At 39.8% G+C, this 23,303-nt stretch overlaps 1 protein-coding gene across 9 annotated transcripts in view; it reads left to right on the top strand.

The window, feature by feature from the left end:
- HDAC9 (histone deacetylase 9) overlaps nucleotides 1–23,303 on the top strand; it is a 479,210-nt gene that overhangs the window by 314,229 nt on the left and 141,678 nt on the right. For all 9 annotated transcript variants that reach the window (XM_014937804.1, XM_014937802.1, XM_014937807.1 and 6 more), the window contains 2 exons: nucleotides 8,297–8,474; nucleotides 14,832–14,965. In XM_014937804.1, the coding sequence (XP_014793290.1) occupies nucleotides 8,297–8,474; nucleotides 14,832–14,965 (312 nt within the window). The remainder of the gene's footprint in view (nucleotides 1–8,296; nucleotides 8,475–14,831; nucleotides 14,966–23,303) is intronic.

Raw genomic sequence — 23,303 nt, 5'->3', positions numbered from 1 at the left:
ATGAACTGCACTTTGCATTTTGAAGGCCAAGATTTGCTCAAGGAATGAGAAACTGGAGAATTTATTTTGCAGTCTGCATTATACAGCTAGTACTATGCTCGCACATGCTATCTTCAATGTTTCTTTTTAACACTCTAGTTCTTCCTAAATCAGCAAACAGAAGGATTTACCCCCTCATTTTCAATTTGCCCATTCTTACAGTTCTCCCACTTGTTAAAAGCAGCAAACCCTATGCTGACAAGCACATAGTAGGAAGGTCCTTGGTTTCAAGAAATATTTAGAAGTAATCTTTAGGTGTACAGTTCAAATTACAAATAATGTGGTCTTATTCCAAACAAATAGTAAAATAAAAGAAGCACAACAAGCTGTGCTTGTTTGTTGCAGAAATATATTTGTTCTATAAATACATAGAGCATTCTGAAAATATATAGAATACAGGTATATAGAACAGGTCTGGAAAGATTTATTTTGTGATAGTTTCTCTTTTTTTTTTGGAATCCATAGCATTCTTCCTATATTCAAATCCTATATTTTTTAGCATCTCAAATTGTATCATGATTTCACTATATATTACTACTCTGTGTGTCAAAAATCAAAGAAGTGAAGAGCTGAGCACTGGAGAGATAAAAATCATTTTTTAAAATACTTTGTGATACTTGCAAATATGCACATACATGTTTTTTCATGAAACTGTGTAACTCTTACTGCAAATATGTTGGAGAAAGGAAGCCTGTTGACACTTTAACCACACTGAAGTTAAGGTGTGAAAGTTGGTAATATATCTCTGAAATCCTCAGAGGGGCAGAAGTCCTCCAGCAAAGGGCTGGGACCCGGTATCCATCAGGTTACAACTCTGCTGTCACACAGGTGACAGCAGAAAAGGGATGGTTTGTAGAGAAGAGCTCTGGTGTGGGCAATGGCAATACGCACACCTCTCGGAGTTTGGGTGTTACATACAATTATTTATGGAGAGAGAACAGAGCTGGTAAAACACCTTGGTTGTGGCGCTTATTATTTACTGACTATATGATCTATTAAGGCTCCTTGTTCTGACCTCACATACCTCCATACAAGATAGAAGGCATCCACAGAGAGCTTCTATACACCCTCATGATACTCAGACACCGACGTGTTACGGACTGTATATTGAAAAGCAGGATTTTCCAAATTTTTTCTCCTCATAGGTCAGACCCAAGTAATTTCCACTATTTTACAACAAATACTTAACTCAGCAGAGTTGCCTACAAAACCAAAGCAGAATCTGTCGAAGTACACAGAAAACACAGATCTTCAGCAGGGCTGCTGTTGATTCTAGCCAGAGATTATTATTTCTCTGTGTGAAGGCCAAACTAACGATTCTGCACTTAAATAGAAACCGTATAAATCTGCTAAGAAAAATGCGTTCCAATGAACAGCAGAGAAATGGAAGTGGTTGAAATGATATGCATAAAGTAACACCAAACTGATTTGCTAATACTGCTGAAGAGAGTTGGGTGGTATTTCCCAGAACAACGAAACAAGTGGGACAAGTGATTTTTCATTAATTAATTTTGGCCAACTAACAGTCTAACTGAATGACTGCTGGAAAGCTGCTAAGATTAGGTGGTCGTAAACATTAAATGTTATTATAAAGCCCATTTATTTTTCATATTGAAGTAAAAGAAGAAAACACTTGTTAATACTGAAAGTTAGGGCAAGACATGCGGACAACTGTATTTTCCCACTGGTATTCATTTCTACACTTCTCTGTATTCTTTTTTTGGAAAGCACCAAATGACTTCAGGAAAGTCTTGTGGTATTTCTAGTAAAAGTAATAAAGTAACAAGAATCCTCTAAAGGGTTTTTTTTTTTTTTAAAATATAAAAAGAAACAACACACAAGACGTTCAAATGGCCCCTTTCTCCCCTTCATTGTACCCCTGATTATTTATATATTTATATTAAATGTCTGGGAGGGCCAGAAAGGGAGGAAAAGATTCAGCCAGGAGTGCAAGCTTTTGAGGAGGTGCTGCATTTTCTTTGGATGCGTGCTGCACACACCGCAGAGTCAGCACTTTAGCCGAAGTGACAGAAGTCGAGTACCTGCCAACGTCAGGAGGGGAGAAGGCAGGTCTCACAGGAGAGGGAAGCGGGAGTGAAACCAGCAGCTCAGCTGAACTCCTGGAATTTCCTTCCAGTAGAGAGTGTTCTGTCTAAAGATGGGCTCTCCTTGCTATCGCTCCCAGATGCTATTTCCCATCACTCTTTTCTTCTTTATCACACTAGGCTTCAACTTAATGACTGCCCGGATCATATTTCTTTACAAAGATAGCTGAAAACTTCTCAACACATCTTGATTCCTCACCTACATTGCACCAAGATGGCTCATGTTTAGATGCTCAGATTTTTGGAAACTCCACATCCAAGGGAGGTAACCTTCACCATCTCTCCCTTCAAAACCAGAGGTTCAGCAACCCAGCCACTCCATGGTGCAACAGTAGAGGCCTGACCCTGCTGATATATCCTACAATCAGGGGCAAGGGTATGACCTCAGCCCTGACCCACACGTTTGGTCATGTAACCCAAGGCAGGGTATACAACTTGACCAAGGAGCACACTCTTGTCACCATGTTATTAGTCTTTGCTCTTCCCCTACTCCTTGGCCTACTAGAAAAAAATTATAATTTTAATAATGTGCTTTCCCATCCCAAAGACATCCCGCCCTAGGAGGGAAGGGTGGCAGGAGAGGGACAGAGACCTCTGCGGCAGCAGCAGCTTTGCTGCTCTAGGAACAGAGGGAGAAAACAAAGCTGGTTGAGGGTGGTGACCACGGCCTGGGCAGTCACTGCAGTAGGGCCACTCCAAATACTAAACCCTACCTCAGCAGTGGCTGGAATAAACCTTTCCCCAGTCCTTCAGAAGGCAAGGGGAGGGCAGAGAGCACAGGGTTGTTTTGCTGCAAGCAGCAACTTGCTGCTCAAGGCAAGTCTTCTTTCCCTGGGACTCCAGGCAGTTCTGGGGTATGGCTTTCATCCCACTATTCTGTGTCTACACCCAACAGTCGATAAGACTTCATTTCTGTTTATCCATTTTCTAGTCAACACTGTGTTCCTTGGATTACAGCAAGAGAAAAATAGAATTTGGGAAACATCCTGATAGTATGTGACCTAATATACCCAGATGCCTGAAGGCTAGATCCCCTGTTTCTTCCTGTCTATGCTTTTTCTTGATCTAAACCCATTTCTACCTATTCATTCTATGTGTCTGTATCCATACTTGCTATTTATTTACTTTTCATAAGAATGCTGATTCTGAATTTGTGGCTGACTATATTTCAGATGGCGATACTGATTTTTTTGCAGTTCTATTCAAAGTGATGACCATGAACGTTTGTGGCTTTACATGTGGTTTTGACAAAAATAGTATTGGTAGGATTTCTTGGTCATGTGTTTTCTCCAAGTGACAGAGCAATTTAAAAGACGACCTGTCAACATACTCATTTTCAGAGATACCTCAAACAAATTTCTGTTTTAGGTTGGATAGATTGACAGAGATAAGTCATTCCTGAGCTTTCACATTTGTGCACAGAAATATTTTCAGAAGATCTCATGACCTATTTTTGCTCAGTTCCTGAGGGCAACTGGTTATGGTTTTGTCTGAGGATAGCAGGCAGAACGGTAGTTCACAAAACTCCTAGGTCAAAAGTGCTACAACTTCTGCTTACGTAAAGCTCTTTTTGTCCCAGTACTCCTTGTTTAACAATTCATTGCTCTCTGATTTTTTTCCTGTCACTTCTGGGGATAACCAAGGTCAGTCTTATTATTATTTGCAGCAGGTCTGTGGTTTCTGAAGCACTGTTAGCTAGCAACATATGAACTGTATGAAAAATTTCTGTGTGCCCAGGATTTCTGACTGAATCAGACTTTAGATTTGGGCCAAGACTGGTATTGTGGGGACCTTAAAGCAGAACTTCACTCTATTTGCTGCAAACAGAGGCCATTTTTCTGGATGCAGCCACTGGTTGGCCTGGAAGCCCCTTGGATGCATTCAGCTACAACTGCTCTGGCAGGGCAGGAAGGCAAAGAGGGTGTTGGGGAAAACAAATTGCTGGACCTGAAGTTACTCCACTCCCATGTTGTTACAGAGGTCTGGGAAACTCTAAGGAGAGCCAAGGCAGCAGAGTAGACATCAGAGATACCCTTCAGAAGAAGGAGCTGGAGGAACTACTTAGAAGGCAGCAGGTCCTCCTACTGGGCAGGATTTGTTTTCATCCTCACTTAGGGTGAAACTTCCTGCAGCACTCACGTATTTTTCCTCCTTAGTAATAATGGGTCCTCTGGGTAATTTTCAGAGAACAATTGGAAATTATAGGGAAAAAAAAAATAACTAGCAAACAGACCTCCAGAAAATGCTTTGAGAAGAAAAACCTTGTAAGGTTAGTACTACTGAAGATCTTTGGGGAAGGAGAGAGGAGGGGAGGATGGGCAATACATGAATGATTTTTAACAGTTAATAGACCTTAGCACGCATTTCATAATTCAGCAGAATGCATTAGAGACATACCAACAGAGGGCTATAAACCTGGCCACAAACATATGAGAGACTATACGTAGTAATCGTGCTATTAGGAGTAGCAAGTTTTGAATTTCTTCACGGAAAAGTTTTCTGCCACAATGAAAAAAGTCAAAACATAAACCCTGAAGAGAGGTGTGTGTATACCCATACGCACTCAGGATTATGGTACAGACATACAAATCTTAGCTGTGTTTAAACTAAATATAAACATATCACAGTAAATTAAAAAGCAGACTGTTGAGAGGCAAGAGGAGTTCTTATGAATAAACCCCACATATTTTTTCTCTGCACAAAGCATGGAAACTTGAAGGAGCATTAGTTCATAAACTGTTCACCTATGCTTTATCATCCAACATAGACCATCTAACAATCCGACTGAATACACCTGTAAGTCACCAGTTATCACAGCCAGTAGAAATAAAGAAGTAATTCTTTAAAATCCTCAGAATATACCAAACATGAAGCACCAAAATGAAAAGATCACACATCTACATGAAAGGAGCATTCACCCCAACCCAAACGGATTCCAGTTCCATCTAAACAACAAGCTCTACAGTAATACTAGGAAAATAACAAATATTTACCTACCATGCCTCTAAAAGGTGCGTCTTCTCTTTACATACCGATTCTAAAAACCCTCCTCAAAATAATTACTGAGGGCCTGAGCTGGTTTGTGGGCAAGATGGGGAATGGCCCTTCCTTCACTCTGGCAGAGGCCCTAATTGCCTGCCTCTACTAATGAACTAATCTCCGGCACCTGGAACTAGCAGGCTCCATGCCGGGCAGGCAGGGCTCGGGTTACCCAAGAAATGCTCTAAATATATTCACACAAATCACTAGCCCTGCAGATGTGCAAATACTGCTTTTGCCATATTGCTGGAGAGATGGACATGTGTTTGCAGTGCTGTAGCACATAAAACCTGAAGATGAATTCATTGTGTTCCTTTAATCCCTTCCAGAGGCCAGGTGGGCATTTGGGGAGCCAGATGAGTGTGTTGATTATCCACATTAGTCACTGCATTAATCCACCTGTCTGTGTGACACAGAGTATCTCAGGTGCTCACAGCATAAATGTGGAGGTGGCTGGAAAAAATATACGTTATTTCATGAGTGCCTGTTGTCTGTAAAATGAAACCTGATCAGGAAGTTAGCCTGCAACGGGCTAAAAACTAAACAAGTCCAAACTTTGCTGATGCCTAGAGTTTTTTAAATTACAGTTAAAGGATCTGGAAGTCACCAGGGGATGTAAGCAAGCCTCAGGGTAAGCCTTGTGAGACAAACTACTGCACTTTTAACAAATCTTAAAAAGTTTTCACAGGCAAACAGTTCTCCGTGACCTGAGAAATTAAAGCAGGTGTCATGCAGCTTTCTGCCCAACAACCATCCACAAATTTCTTCTCCTTCCCTGGTCTGATTAGGCTGATAAACATGTGTCAAATTGTAGGTATGTGTCTGGTTTCATTTGAGGAGGGAAAAATGGTATAAACAAAACACAGTTTAGCAGGAAAATACAGGAGAGCAAGAACAGGCTCTCCTCTTGGTCTTTGACAAATTGCTGAAATAGATGGCTGGCTGGCTTTTTAGTGATGTTCACACAGTTGATTAGCATTAAAAAAAAATTACCTTGATTTGTTCATGTGCCTAAAATATGGTGTTATTTCTATTGCATACATAGACACAAACACCTAATCTTTGTATAAGCAAAGGTAGGAACATCTTCCCGAATTACCTATGTTTTGTAGAAGGGTCTGGTTTTGTAGAATGGAGCTAGCTCTGTCAGCTCTGGTCCTTGGATGAGTAGGCAGGAGATGGTGAATACACCAGTGTCAGACAGTGCTGCTGTCACCACTTGACCCTGGAGTGCAGGGGGTAATCGTGCCACAGAGCAAAATATCACCTGTGCCTCCTTTATTGAGCACTAAGCCAGCATCAAGGAAAGTGAATGCTAAATCCTCACAAAGGAATTTATCTACTTCTGTTCTCCACAGGGAAAATAATTGTCACAATGGTGTCCATGCTTTCTTCACTTCTCTCCAATCACACACACTCCCAGCAAAGGTTACAAAACATATCTACGTATAGGAACACAAAAAATACGTCCTTTGGAAATCTATTACAATTAAAGCAATTAGTGAAACTGAATTTTAAAAGGTACTTCTTAGGCATTTCAGGAAAGAATTCCTGAATGTTATGTTACATTCACAAGGAAAGGGGATACAATAGACCTCTTCAGATACCTCAAGATACTTCCTGGAATATATTACACCATTCTGTCATCCTACATTAAAAAGCAATAGGAAAAGTGGGGGACTGTATTTAAAAAAAAGGAAGTGGTTTGATGACCCCAAACCATGACACTTCTTGTAAAACCTCTTTTTGCTTACTCATATTTTCTTTCTTTATTTAGTCAGTTATGACAAGGTCTCAGGTGATTTACCACTCCCATGACCTTATGTCTTTTCACTGAAGTGGTGACCCTAGATATTGATGTGGGTTTTGAGGCTGCCTTTTAAAGCATTTGTTCTCATTTCAGCTGTTATTGATGAGCACTCATTTTCATAATGCAGGGTAGTCATTCTCGCTTCCCATGAACTGTGGGTTCATTTTGCGACACGTGATGGGTTGGGGTACTCCTGGGTGCTCCCACCTGCCTTCCCACACCACCTGAACTCGGGGTCACCTCCCCAGGTACCCAGCCAGGCCTCTGAGCTGCCATCCCAAGCAACACCATACAGCACCGCTAATTCTCACTGGGGTAAAAAAACCCCAAACATATATACACCATATATATACCTGCATATATGTATGAGGTGAGGATAAACAGTCTACAGTTCTAAGAAGTGTGAATTTCAGCTGAATTTATATTGCAAGGTCATTAGGGAATCTCTCTCTTGCATTCACTTTCTGTTGAGGTTCTAGGATTATATACACAGAAAATAAAAACAGAAAGAAAAAGGCTTGGGAAACCATCCCACTCTGTGGAGTGAGTGAATGCCAAGGTTTCTACTGACTTCAGCAGGGTTTCAGCCTTTGTCATGTCAGCACAAGTCACCATCTGTTGACAAACAAAACAGAGGAGGAAATCTTCCTTTTTGCTCTGTCTCAGTCTTTTCACAGCTGCCTACCTTTCCAGAAGTTTGGCACTGCTTACAGCCAGCAGCAGTTACGGCAAAAAAAGATGGTCCCTAAGTGGGATCTCACATAACAATTCCTGAATTTCTAAATGATTTGTGAAAACCTATGTGAAAATTGTTCCTGTTTTCCAGGGAGCTCTGGGAACTGAGTCCTCTGTAGAACCCCCACTCACAGTTGCTCAGAGAATCTGAGTAGTAAGCACACTGCTTTTCACTTTCAGTGTTGTAGGAAGATCTTATTTTCATTGTGTAGGATCATAAAGTACATATTTTAACATCACAGTACGTATTCAATTTATCAGAAAAACCTTTGTCTTGTATAAGCCTCTGCATGCAAAGCTGTCTTTTCCTCTGTCAGGGAGAACTGACAGGTTCCTTGCCATCACCTACTCTCCAGCAAAGTCAGCAGCCCACACTGTCAGTGTGAAAACATCTGTTGAATGGATTTATTGACTAGGTCTTAGGTGCGAGTTGTTGGGGTTGGGTTTTTTTCCACACTGTTTATTACAGCCCTGACCTAATGAACTTAATTTGTTGACATGTTTCCCTCAGTGTCTTACTTGATCCCGTCTCACATTTCTTTCTACTGTGCTGTTTTCTTGGAAACAGGAGTTCCTGGCGCATCGGCGTGTCCACCAGTTGCAAATCTACCAGGCTCAGATGGCTACAGTTGGCATGACGGGATTAGATAAACATCGGCCGGTGTCCAGGACCCCGTCTTCCCCCGCTGATTCCACATTACCTCACCCAGCCATGGACCAGCCCAGCCAGCATGTCTACACGACTGGTAGGATTCCCCAAAGACTGCTTTTAATAGGCAGGGCAAATGCGTTTGTTCATGTAGGATCAACAGATTTAAATGCCTCGAATACCTCCTGCAGCAATGCATTCAGTTTTAGCCTTACTGTTCCTCGGTTTTATGACGCTGTCCTGGCACCAAGTCAACCAGTGCAGCTGATAAATCACAGGGTTAATATTCACACAGTCATAAATTATTATCATTGACTGGCTCTTGCAATATAGCAACAGGTGCATTTTTGGTGCCTTTAAGTCATTTATAGCTTTTTCTTTCATTTCCCTATCCTCTGGTTCTTTTCTCTGTGTTCTCGTTGCCTGTTTTGTAGACAGACCACCAGTAAGTTGAAGGAAGACCACCAGTAAGTAGGAAAGCTGCAATATAACTCTCAACGTCTTCATTTGACCAGTCAGTCTGTGCTACAAGGTTGCTTTCCCTACAGAAAGTATAAAGCTGTAGCCATGACTAGAAGATGATGTTGGCTGCAACTTTGGTGTCTTTCAGCAGTTATGTGGAGTCCACAGAAGAAGGTTTTATGGTCAGGCCCTGGGCAGTCCAGTAACTCAGGGAGCATCTCCTATTGATATGGTCCGGGCTGTCCAAAGCAGAGTGATTAGGACCTCCAAAATCTTCAGTGAAAGGAAGAAAAGTGACCACAGAAAACCCAATTCATATTTAGGGTAATCTCACCTTGCAGGAGGTTCCATCTTTTTAAGAGCCTGAATCTCAGTATAACGTTACAGCATGGTTAGAAGCAAAGTTTCACTTACTCTGTGCACAAGAAAGGGGAAGTGAATACTTGGAGATACTGTTTATTCAGGTTTCTGCCAGAAGTACTAATTCCTTCACTTTGGTTGGCAGAACTTGCAAAGCCCTGAAAGCTAACACCTTGTGAGGGCATTACTGTGAATTGATGTAGGATGGAGTCCTTAATGGGCCCTGTATGTGACTGTGAGAGACATTGTGCTCTCGCTTTTCTCCAATTAGAATGTGAACTTGGAAAGTAAAAATTTATTATCTCAAAGAAAAAAAAACGCAAAAGAAAAAGAGATATCCTTAAGGTAGTGCAAGTAAGTGGGTAATGGATGCAAGATGACATTCGAAGATGAAAGACATAATTTCTTCTTCTGTAAATACACTGTCAATTTAGGAATGTCACTTGTTGGGTAACAAATATTTGGATTGTGCAGAAAGAAAGATGTTAATTCACTTTCCATGAGTTTCTGCAAAAAGACCAGCTGTGCATAGACAGGATTATTAAACCTGGCCGCTGTTTTTCTAGTTGTGGTTCATAGAGTCCCCAAAACATTGTAAACTCATTCTAAAAGATTCACAGAGCATACCAAAAGTGAGCTCACTGTGTGTAGGCTTCAATGGCCTGTTAAAAAATCTACAGTTCCACTGGAAAAAGTTGAATGGGGTTGCAAATGTAAAGGCTACTGTTTCAGTCTGATTGCTGAGATTTACCGACACCCCCCTTTAGAGGTCCTGAGGTTGGGGACTAGAATCCAAGGGGGTTACATATATCTGGGGACTTGTGGCATCAGTGGAAACGATTAAGAAGGAAAATGTGAAGTTGAGAGAAGGAATGAAATGAGGTAGGACAAACACTGGAGTGAGATAGCGTCAGGGAATGGGACATACCAGGCACAAAGGGCTCAAGATTGGACACAAGGAAACCTGGCAGGTTCTGTAATGGAGATGCAGACACTGCATGTGCAGAGTCAGGGTGTATTAAGGTCAGACAGACAGTTTAACCTAACTGTTAAATGTTTAATAACATGCTACTACATGAAAAATGGCAGTGGAAAGAGAGAAAGAAAGAGAGAAGGAAAAAGAGAAAAAATGCTGCTTATCCCAACTGAGATTCTCAGTCCTTCACTGAACTCCTTACTCCAAATCAAAACCAATCCTTGTTCCTACTTTTTTTAAAATGTTTTTTCCCTCCCCCACTCTTTCAAAATAGTCGTCTTTATTCATTGAAGAAGAAATCCTCCTATTTCCACTTTCTATGCAACTTTATGCTTCTATTTGTCGGGTTTTGCTCTGTACCATCATGCCTGTTCTACATCCTCTGGGTACTGGCTGAAGAAGGCAGAGCACAGCGCTGTAGCTGTTCCCAATACGCTGTATCTACCCAGTACCCCTAGATGATTGACTGTGTCTCGGGTCCAACAGAGCACACACCTCTACATTCACAACGAAGCCTTTCCTTTCTGCTTGAAGAAATCCCTTTTCCTGCCAGGTCTCTAGGCTTGTAGACTTAAATATATAACCTTTTGCACTGCAGTTTCTGAGTACATCAAAAATAGAGCTATGTTCTGTATTACAAGATTAACAACTCTGGAGTGACAATGAACACAGACTTTGCAACACCAACAGCTCAAAAGCAGTTTTTGTGAATAACTAGATTGATATGTGTATTATTAACATAGGTATGGTATAGAATGGTTTTATTTCTGCATAGTATTTCCTGGGTCTGGATGGTGCCCTAGCATTTATTCATTGGTCAGTGGAAAAAAAAGTTTATATCTGTTCTTATACAGCTTTTCCAAACCCTTTTGGGATAAAAGCCCCGAGCAACCTGGTCTGACCACAGCTCTGGCCTGCTCTGGGAAGAGGGTTGGACTAGAGACCTCTGAAGGCTCCTGCCAGCCTGAGCTATCCTGTGGTTCTGTGATTTGCTCCCTTAAGAGAGCACAGGATGCAACCAGTCCTTGTCCACAGCAGTTCCAACACTACCATATTTAAAAGAATGGAGGGAAAGAATGGGTGGGGGGAAAGGGAGAAAATTCTAGTACAGCATGAAGGGAGGTCAAATTCAGACCTCAGAAATTAAAGTAAAAAACCCTCCCTGACTTGAATTATTTCTTATTGGTCATTTTCTTTTTTGGGGGGGTAGAGGAGGATGTTGGGTTTGTTTTGGTTTTGGTTTGTGTTTTGGTTTGGGTTTTTTTCCTCTCCTATTTAAAGACAATATATTATTGGAACAGAAAAAAAAAAATAGAACAAAAACTGTTGTGGCAGAACATTACACGGGGATCAAATTGAGCCTGTATTTTCGTGAGTCATGAGAGAAAATGCTCTTAGCCAAATATCTGAAGGAAATCAGACTGGTGGTGGTTGTGAGTGAGTGATGCAATATATACACAGCATATGCCCAAGATAATGAATTAAAGATGGAAAAAAATATAAAATCTACTTGATGTTCACTTAGATGGTTTACAGAATATTTGACATTATTTAGTTCAGATCTTTCTTCTGAATAATTTATTAGATATTATTCTCTTGAGTTTTCTTATTGGTACTGCTGTCCTCCAGGACATATCACCTCCTTCAAAACATGCTGTTAGCCAACATTTTTTAGGTCTCTTGCTCTCCCCTCTCTTTAAAATATTATTAAAAGAAGATGACCCAAATAAAGCATTTTGGAAAAGAATGTTAGGGATTCCCCACCAAGAAGACCTTGTTTTTTCTGACTTACTCCAAATTCAGTTTCTTTTGTCCTGTGTCCCCTATCATTATATGGTTCAGTGGTGCCACCATTCCAGTCTGTCATCAGGGCCACATTCTGACCTCAGTAATATTGGTGTAAATCCAGAATAAATCCACCAGTCTCAGTGGAGCTGCTCAGATTTACACAAGGAATCTGAGAGCAAAATCTGGCTGTAGGCTGTTCTGGAGAGACAGAATAACCATCTTTTATTAATATTTCACAGCAGTCTGCAATTGAAAACAGTTGTCTCCCTCTCTCTCTCTTTTTTTTTTTGTGGGGGTGGGGAGATTATTGGCTGAATCCTGTTAGGGAAATCCTACGGGCTATTTTTAGCAGTAAGCTCTACTGCTGCATTGTGGTATTGCACATGTGCTGTATGACCAGCAGCCACACATCTGAATTACTTGCACATCCTAAATCAATTTAGATGCTTGCAATAAATGAAAACATATATTTCAGTCTTTTCTTAAGTCAATTAATCCTGCTAGAAATAAATTTTACACTCAGTGCTGCGAATATCTGAATTTTTGAAAGTTTGGAGCAGATGCTTCTGCCATACAATGCTGACCTGACCTGAATAAACTGATTTTCGATTCAGACAAAATAATTCATGTACAATAAAATCACCTTTTCAGTTATATTCAATTTTAGGAGACATACTAATGCACTGAGAAAGGGATGTTTATCTCTATGTCAGCCAAAAGAGGCAGCCTGAATACACAGTTTCAGCATTTCACTTCAAAACTACTGTTTAATTGCAACTCTGATATAGGTCATCAAAAAGTGTCATTATTACATAACATCTTGATTCTGTATAATAATAACATAATAAAAGACATTTATTTTACTTTGATTAGCTGCAGTTTGCGCATGCGGACCTAAGGCTGTAGGGAGCATTGATAATTAGAATATAATATTCAAGTATTTCCATTCAAATCTGTTGGCTATAACTGCCTATCCTGCCTACGAGCTTCTGAAAGTCCTGATGAGTTTACATTTAGCATCTAAACACCCTCTCTGCTGGACAGGGGGATGAGAGGAAAAGTTTTCTTATCTAAATAGTATAATGACCACTGGCATACTGTGCAATCTGGGTATGCAACAGGTTAAAGAAATTAAAACCTTGGGTGCCAGGAAAAGGACAGCAAGGTATGTGAGCATGCACTTATTTGTGTGCATAATTGCTATTTCAAATAACTTATAAGACCTGATGATAAAGCAGCACAGCTTATAAATGGTACAGTGCAAATAACTGCAGAAAAAGGAAATTATTAACTGCTTTAACAATGCCAGCAAAGATTTTAAGCTGCATTAGTTTATTAACTCCAGATTTTCACTTGCTTTTTTTTTTTCTTTAAAAGAAAACAAACCAAGAAAGTAAATACAAGAATTTATTGCTAATCATTTGTTTGTTAGCTAATCATTTAGCGTAAACTTCATCATGCTGCAAATAGGTATTATTGCTGCATTCTCCTTATGTTAAACATAATTATTGTATTATCATTTTGGCTTAAATAGCGAGATCCCAAAGGATCGATTCCAAAGTGTGTGAGCTAAGAGATATGGCAGCATAAATATTTCTAGAGCAGCATAATTTCTGGCAAGCTTCTAACTGAATTATCTCAGAACCCTAACTTTGCGTTGCCCACAATATATACAGGCTCTTATTCAGGAAAGTTTTTAAACACTTTATTAACGTTCAATATCCATTCAAGAAATGTGCTGAATAAGGGCGGTATTGAGCATGTTGTTGAATCTGGACTTTAATTTTGTATTTTCTTCACTGGCTGACTTTTTAGTAGGAGGCTAACACAATTTTCCCAGAACTGTGTTGGCATCTGCAGTAGTGGTGGCACTAAAGAGGCTTTGAATGCCAAGTTTTGCAGCTTGGAGAAATTGTTAATTTGAGTCCCTTTCAACTGTAAGGGGAAGAAAACTCCAAATGTTTCCCAAATGAAAATGTTTCACAGGGGTAAGGAAAATATCTTTTGTTCCAGACATTTCCAAGGGAAATGCAAAACAACAAGTAAATAAATAAAATAATTTTTCAGTGTTTCAGACTTGTTTTGAAAGCCTTGAAAATTGAGTTTAGCTTGAGCCTACTTGCTAAAATTTCTCTTTTTCTCCCAATACACAACTACAAAGCAATATGATATTGATAGCTGTTCCGAATGAAGTTATTCTGTCCTTGAATATATGAGCGTAGAAAATTCAAAAGGACCTTCACATCTCAGACTAACAACAGGATTTGGTCCTGGTTGAGTAGTGGGTGGAACTTTTCTTTTTAATGGAAAAGGACTCTGGGCTGCCACTGCTTCGACTCTTGAAACTTTTATCTGGTATGTTTTGAGATCTGGAATTAATATAGTACTAGTTAAGCAGTACAAATACAGAATGGCATTGTTATTTCAAAATTTATTTTAAAAGGTTTTTCTGAATATTTTCCTTACTCTGCTCTAAATACATAACCTTTTTTTTTGTGTTATATATGTTAACAGCCTTAACTGACCTTACCCACTAGAGAAAGAGAACACAAGTGATTCAGTAACAGGACTGATTTTTTGGTCATAAAATCTTTAAAAAGACACCACCAAATTTCCTTTCTTCTTTTTAGTTAACCGTATTAGTATCATTTCTTGAAAATTCATTTTTGCTTTATCAATATCACATGATATACCTTTTAAGTCAAAATTCGGAGTCTCCCAGAGGAAAGGGGAATTAAGACCCGGTGTTTTCATCTAGCTCTAACTATCAAATAAAATCCAGTTGTGCTATAGTATGCGTGACACGGAGCAGTGTAACTTGCATTTGTTTCACCTGCTGTTTCCTATTGTGCTGTCTTTGTGCTGAAGGTGTTGTGTATGACAGTCTGATGCTGAAGCACCAGTGCATGTGTGGCAACTACGCTAATCACCCCGAGCATGCTGGGAGGATCCAAAGCATCTGGTCAAGGCTGCAAGAAACTGGGTTGCTGAACAAGTGCGAGGTAATAAAAAGTAAAGGCCAGATACTTGACTTGTTAAAGTAAATGGCAAATTCATTAAATCCTAAATCTGTCTTACTTCTGTCATAAGAGAGTAATTTGTCTTAGGAACTATTTCGACTTAACTGATAATATTAAAATAATGCATTTTTTGAAAGCACAATTCCAAACAGAAAACTAAGCATTTACAGAATGAAAGTCATTTATTCATATGCATCAGACGTGACTGTGTTCCTCACCTTGGTTTAGGAAGGTACTCAAGCAGTAGTCAAACAGCAAGTGCAGACCTTTCAACAGCAGTTCTTAACTGTTTCAAGCATCTAAGGATTTTACTTCTGTAATAATATAGAATACAGCTTTTTTTTTAATGTAGTTTGCATCACTCCATAAGCACATTGCATCTTGTCTTATTTCAGACTCTAAAGTCTGTTTTCACAGCATTTTCATTTGCCTGGTGTACGATGGGTACCAACTCAAAACCTGAGACATTCTAGACAATATCAGAGCAAGCCTGGAACTTTCTCCTACTTTGAATTCTTTCACAAAATTGAATATTAAAACATCATGCTTAAATCAACTATGGGCTCTGAGGTTCACATATAACTTGAGTTACTGAAAAAACCAGCCTTTTCCTCCCATTCACTGCTTCCCATGAGTTGTGCAGCACTGTCAACTTCTGCAGAAGCCCGTGGCAATTGGGGGTGCTTACTGCAATGCAGCGCAAGTTAACAAAGTTCAACAAAAATTTGCTTATGTATGCAGGATCCCAAAATTGCCAGGGCTCTTGTATTCTGTGTTCTTTATTTGCTTTTCTTTATATAAGTAAGTTTTTACAAACCCAAAGGAACGGGTCCAAAAGATCCCTTCAATTACCTATTAGTGGTGGTCCCCAAAGATTTTCTGCAGGTAGCTCTGTGCACTGGGCAGTGAGATATTGCAAGCACTATAAATGCATTTGTTGTATACACTCATCTAACTAGATGGCAGCACTCTAACAGGCTAATGTTTTTTTTTAACTTGGATCATTTTTTCAGTCTTCGAGAAGACTTTCTTTCAGCAAGGCCCTGAAGGCCACATATCACACGAGTGGTTTCCTTGGTGGGATCACATACTTCAGGAGTAAGTTAAAAACCCAGCTGCGTGCTTTGCTAAAATGAGGCCTAGTTACCTTGCCGACACAGGATACATATTATAAGATAAAGACAAAAAAGGGAGAAAAATAAGTAAAACACAATACATTACCATGTGTTGCTTTCTTCCACGATAAACAGATATTACCAAACAGTAAATTGTGTGAATCTGGAAAAGGTGTAAATTGGTAAAGTGGTACAGGTTAGTCTGAGGTGCATGCAGTCCTAGTTTCCTGAAAATTTGAAGTTTCCTCTTACAATTCTGTGATTTCAAAAGCAGAAATGTAGCCTATTAGGTCTTGCAAAATCCAGTGAGTGGGCAGAGGGGAAATAAGTCACTTAATGTCAAAGGGCATTCAGTTAATTTTGACTCCCATTGTGTGCTAGAATGTGAAATGAGCTGTCAAAATGTAAACTCTGATAATAAAACTTTTAGGAACCTCAGTGTGAAGCCAGTGCATAGATCTGGTGTTTATTTTGATCCTCTTATGAAGCTAAAGACAGCTTTATATTTGATGATGCAATCTGCCCTAAGTCTCTAGGCCTTGCTTGACATCAAACACGTCCTTAAATCTGCTCACTTTCCAAAATAAAGAAGGAGGTGGTGATTTGATTAATTGGTGCTTTGATTCTTTAGGAAAGTTATTCAGCTGAATATCTGACTCTTACCACCAAAGGAGTAGTTATTCAAGGAGTAATAGGCCGCCATTCAGCTGCGTTCCGGAATACACCACACTGAGGATGCAGAGCCAAAGCACCAGGGGCAACTCCACTGTCTCTTTCAATGAATTCCAAATGCCCCCTCATAGACGTTAGCATTTATCAATATAATTTTTGAATATAATTTCCCACAGTTTCTGTCAGAAGGAGTGTGGGGGGGTCACTGATCAGTTTTTGTCATGTGCACTGCCTTGTGCTGTAAGGGCAGCTTTGGAACAGCGGCCTGCAACAGCCTCCTAGGAAATCCTCTGCAGTAACTGTGAACCTTCATTTTCTTTCCTTTTACTGAAACAATAGTCCCACAAGTGGGCTGCAGTCCTGCTCTTTATCTTATGAGGAGTTTCGGGATCAAAGCTAATTCTGCTAGAGGTAGCTCAGATCTTGTTACCTTGCAATGTGTGTTTCCTTAGCCAGGGGGCCCTCCCTCTTTTCTTAATCTACCAAGAAACTCTTATGAAAATCATAGAATTATAGAATTGTCTAAATTGCAAGGGACTTTTAAGATCACAGAGTCCAACAATCAACCTAACACTGCCAAAACCACCACTAAACCATGTCCCTCAGCGCCGTGTCTGCCCATCTTTTAAATACCTCAGGGATGGTAATCCCACCACTTCCCTGGGCAGCCTGTTCCGATGTTTTGTGACCCTTTCTTTGAATAAATTTTTCCTAATATTCATCCTAAACCTCCCCTGGTGCAACTTGAGACCATTTCATTTCGGCCTGTCTCTTGTTATTTGGGAGAAGAGACCAACCCTTACCTCACTACACCCTCCTTTCAGGTAGCTGCAGGTAGTGATAAGATCTCCCCTCAGCCTCCTTTTCTCCAGACTAAACTCCCCTAGTTCCCTCAGCCGCTCCTCATAAGACCTGTGCTCTAGACCCCTCACCAGCTTCGTTGCCCTTCTCTGGATGCACTCCAGAACCCCAATGTCTTTCTATGTCTATACAATCTTTGTTACCTATACAGGGAGCAAAATGTGGTTACTAAATCACATAATGTGGATTGATCCCTCACGCAGCTCAGGTCTATAGCCTTGGAGAGAGATGACTGGTCAAATGCACAGAGAACCATCATCTCTAACAGGGCATGGAATGATTGAAGTCATATATACTGGGCCGACACCATGCTTGCTGCAGTTAATAGATTCATCTAGATAGATTAATCTAGACTTAATCTATTTCCTATATATATTGCTCATATTGCCCCTATATATAGCATATTTAAAATATAAAAAATCATAACAAGGTTTGACTGGGGTTCTCAAAGCTTTGCCTTCATTACAAAATAAAATGTGCCTGGGGCTGTTCTCCACCACCACGGCCAACTGGCATGGAAAAGCCCATGTTCATACTACCAGGAATGCTCCCTGGCCCCTGCCAGTGACCAAACCATGTCTGGGAGGTTTTTGGGAGAGTGCTAGTTGCTGTTCAGCCAAAATGGTGTGAAGGATCTCTTCAGCAATTTAATAGTACAGATGATTGTGTTCCTCTGCCTGGGAATGTTTCCTGGCACTGCTTAATTTACTGCTGCAGACACAGCCAAAAGGACTTGCTTCTCCAGACTGTTTTTTTGTCTTTCTAGCCATAGATATTTGAGCTCTAGAGTTATTCAAACAACAGTTTAGAGGATTTTTTTGCTAAATTGAGAAACTAGTTCTAGCTTTCGGATTTTTTTTTTTCATTCGCATTACACTCCCAAATAGATAGATTATTTCCTCCATTGGCTTCCCCAAGACAAAGGAGGAACACACCCAGATCACAGCCAGCCCTGGAGAGTGGGATTTGAGAGACCAGTGCCCGACTGAGTCCAGGGCAAGATAGTGGAGTAATTTCCCCCTGTAGTGGACTTTTTAATGGTTCTGGTATTTATGTATTGGGAAAATAAAATTCAGATTCAAGATTTTTGCATTAGGTTAAAAGTTTTGTGTGTGTTTACTGGAATACCTATTCTTGTTTAGTAAAGGCTGACAGATGCAGAACAGTTAACCAACATAGCACCAGAATAAGGCAGCTAAAAGATGCAAAGATTGGCATAAAAACATCCATTATCTTCTGGGTTTTTTTTGCAATTTTCTCTTGATAAAGAGCAATGCATAGTTGCCCTACCTTTGGGACCAAAAAAACCAAAAAAGGACTGAATTATGTTTTGGAAGTGGTGTCTGCTTTCTACTTGTTCTAGGGAGAGGAAGTATTTACATAACTCCTTTGGGGCAATAATTTATGCACACATGACTGACATTAGGCTACACTGATCAGCACAGTTTTAGAAAAGAAGAATGCAGACACGGTCCCACTTCGTGCCCCCAACTCTACTTCCTGTAGGGACTGTGGTCCAGCAACATTTTTCTTTTCAGGCTGGAATTTGATCTGAATTTTGGTAGTTTTCTGGATTAGGGAGACATCTTATACCTCCTGCTGCCCACTTCTCATGGACTGAAGGGGAGAGAAGGAAAGAATTTAAAGATTTAAAAACCTTTGAGTCTGCCAGAGCACATAGGTTAAAATATACGCAAAAAAATCCATAATGCAAGAAAATTAGTCCATGAAGACATTTTAAGAGCAAAATTTGAACATATTCAGGTTAAGCACTTGAAGACCAAACTGCATGAAGAGAATAGATGTGTCTCTATGTGGGAGCATCCGTGTTAGAGATATGGTTGCAAGTCCTGCATAAGGGAAAGAGAGCAAGCCATGTGGGTGTACTGACTGGCAAAAGATCCCAATTATCTATGTGTATTTTTTTAAAACAAGAGACAATTCAACCACTCTGAGAAATTCCAGAAAAGAAGAAAAGACTCTGAAGGCCTTGTTTACAAATTAGACAGTCTAAGGGAGTTTCAGAGACATTCTCTCAATACAAATTGCTGCAGTAAAGACAGTGGACACCTTATACTGGGACTCAAGTCAGAAACATTGCTTAAGCTATGTCAACGATTCCTGCTAATTTAGCAGAGAGAAACAGGCAGTGTCAACTTTGCCTTTTGGAAATCTCTGACTGTGCAAGAATTTAGTCTGCCAGAAGTCTAACCAAAATCTTCAGGTTAATAGAGCTTATCTGTGTGAAACTTTAATGGCCTGTTCTAAACAGAAGACCAGACTAGACTGTCCTCTTTTGTTTTCAATTCTGTGAAAGGTAAAAGCATTTTCCCATTGTGGGGAGAAAAGCTTTCTAGTTCTAGAGTGATTTTTGGAGCCCTCAGGTGGAGTATTTTTCTCTCCCGAGGTGTGAAATTTCTCCACGGATGAGGGAACTGCATATGTCAGAGAGAGCCAACACGCAAATTGTCATGCACGTTAGAAATGGATGATTTGCCTCCTCCTACAGATGTAGTAGATGGATGGATATAGTATTCAAGTCCCCCTGAATGAAACAGATAGTGTTCATCAGTTTTCCTATGCTATTTCTCTTTTTTTTTTGTTGGCTTTATGCCAGTTTTCTGCTTTCTACTACATTTTAGGCTTTTTGATACTGCCATGGCAGACGAAAATGAAGAAAGACACTTTAAAATAAAAAAGATGTGGATAAAAGCATACGTGTATAGTTATACAAATGCATATGTTATGTAGTCTGATAACTCATGCCAATGAGAGCCAGAAACTATTGCTTTGCATAACTGAAGTTACATGATTCCAGATTCTGGCAACAGACTCGTGACATGTGCTTTTGTAGATCTGCTAAGTCCTGACATCACTGTGTAAGAAGAAGTGTTTTAAGAGATTATTACAGGTAATTTTTAATATAAATTATTTTTTCCTCTGTGTAGAGCCTTAGACAGTTGGAATTTTAATGTTATTGCCAATGGCTTGGCAGGCAGAGATACCGCAAGGGTGGGATGAAAGGAACAGTAAATGAGGAGGTGGGAATGCGGAAACAGCACAGATGTGTGCACTGCTTGCCCTTCCCTTTCCTCCTGCCATTTACTGTGTAAGTTTGCTTGCCCATGCTCAAGGTTAGAGCTGGAAAAGCTCTGGCCTGTGCCTGCCCCAGAGGACCTCATTGCTGGGACCAGCCTGGAGCAGGGAGGTGGCCTGTTTGGTGCTGTTTAATTTCTGCACCAAACCTGTTTCTGACCAGAACAATCTGGCTTGTCAACACTGGGGAGTCAGTAGCTTCTTGGCAAAAGATTTTGGGGAGGCCACTTGCAGACCCTGCTGTGTTAGAGCCAATCACTATATTCCATACGATATCGCAGAGCTCCCCACTGTAAGCATAACAGCTTGCTGTGGGTCTTTTTATAGTTAAAGTGATATGGTATTTAACAGCCCTTTAAAAAGAGCCAGACAATTAAATCTCTTAAACATCTCTTAAAGATATTTTGTATAACTTATAGAAAATATATGACCAGAGAGTGAGTATTTTATTCAAGGGTCTTTGATGTCACCTTCATAAAATACCTCTTTACTTTTCTTACACATTTTTTTTCGCTGTCCTAAAAGCCAGCCTCCCTTCCCAATGTTGCTGTGGAGGATTGGGTATACAGATTTTAAAGCAGCTTATTAGAAACATAGACCTTAATGAGAATGGATGAACGAATAAACGTTACCAGGCACCTCACTTGTGAAGAAAAACATTTTATCTGACCCAGAAGAACCATTACAGAGTTTACTGACTCCATGAAGTAACATAATGTGCTGATTTTGATTGTGCAACTGTGTGTTAAAAGGATGTGAGTGCAGTGCTACAAATTCTCATGTGAGACTGGGAGAGGCTTGAAGAAATTAAAGATGAAAAAGGGTTTATTAAGTCATTTAGTTCTTGGATCATTCCCTAAAATGTTTTTTCCACTGCTGTGTCCAGTCAAGTTTTAAACACTGCAAGAAACAGGGCTTCCACCATTTCCCAGAGGGGGAGCTTGATGCACAGTTGTCTAGATCTAACTCTTAGGACATTTTTCCTGATTAGTCAGAAAAAATTGCCACTGCTTAACCCAATATAAATTGTGAGTGGTTCTTCTGACTGCCCCCATCCTTCCCCCCGTCCCCTGCAGCTCCTTTCATCCACAGTGCACATTCTCTATATTATTTATAGTATTGCTTTATTCTCCTAGCTGGTGCCTTTTCATGTGCATGAATAGGTGGTGGATATAATAAGAATTACAACTTAACCTCTAAGAAAACTAGAATTGAATGGTATTTCCGCAACAGGTTAACCAGTCTGTTGAGAATAAGATGGTTTATTTAGATAACTTCTGTTTATCTGTAGACCTTAACAGTCAGATCCACAGTCTAAGTTTTGAGAGGTTTTGCCCCAGGTATTCATAAGGATCAGGTCTTCCAATAGAGTCCAAGACCTTAAAAAAAGGCTCTTTTTCTCTGCATTATCCAGTATCAACAGGAAAGATGATCTAGGGACCAGAACTTTGTTGACAGTGCTGTTTATTATGCCCAAACCTGAACAAAATCTGCTTCATGTTGCTGTCTCTGCAAAGGCTGTGCAGCACGAGCACAAGCAGAGAAGTAAATAGTTTTATGACAAGCTGTAATTCCAAATACGTACAAGCGACAGATCTGCTGAATAAAAAAGTGTTAGTTTTACCTTTTCTTCCTTCTTTCCTATCTTCCTTCCTTCCTAAACTGATAAAATTTCAGAGGATTTATAGAAAGACATCCCAGATTTTTTAACACTGATTCAAGCGGGGAGAGTACAGGCTGGAGAAACAGTTAAAAACACAAACTCCACTTAAAAAAATGTAAGGAAGCAAGTGAGTCAGCATATGTAACGGCAAAAATGATCCCGGGATACCAAACATATATTACAACAATGAAAAGATATAGAAATATTTTACTAAAGCATTTAAACTTTAATTTTCTTTTTCTTCCTGGCTCTCCTCACTGTGATCATGTTCTTCCTAGCAGCATAAATCACAAGTACTAGTGGTAATGCAAAAAACATTAATCTTCATTCAGAACACATCTGCAGCTTACAGGTGTGAATAAGCTTTTGCTCTTTAAACTAGAATTTTTCTAGCTGGCTTTCTTACTGAAGAAATAAACCTTTTGGTTTGTATCTCTTATCTCTATAATGTAGAAAAGAGGCAGAATCTTTTCTTTTTCTTGTGTGTGAAACCCTGTATTAAGTTAACTCTGCTAAGACTGAAGTGAAGCATTTGTGATAAACCCCACACGCATTTGTTTTTTCGTATTGCATTACTTTAATAAACAAATCAGTGTCACATTCCTGCATGACGCAATTTCAACCCATTATTAATCATACTAAATGTTATTTCGGACCTTTACTTTTTTTTTTTTTTTTTTTTTTCTCTCCCTAAATTTTTTCAGGGGAATTTTTTTTGGTATGATTATAGCTCTGGACGGCTCCTTAATAGCACAGCTCCGCTGCCTGCCCGTGTCATTAACTCCTAATTCATTTCGGAGGGGACGGGGAGGGGGGGGAGGGGGAACACCCCAAACAAAATAAGTCCCGAAAAAAAAAAAAAAAAAAAAAAAAAAAAAAAAAAAAAAAAGGTTTCTCCCCCCCCCCCCCCCCC

Source organism: Calidris pugnax, unplaced genomic scaffold (genome assembly GCF_001431845.1).
Source record: "Calidris pugnax isolate Ruff unplaced genomic scaffold, ASM143184v1 scaffold11, whole genome shotgun sequence".
In the NCBI taxonomy this organism is placed as follows: domain Eukaryota; kingdom Metazoa; phylum Chordata; class Aves; order Charadriiformes; family Scolopacidae; genus Calidris; species Calidris pugnax.
This window is presented reverse-complemented; position numbering and strand designations above follow the sequence as displayed.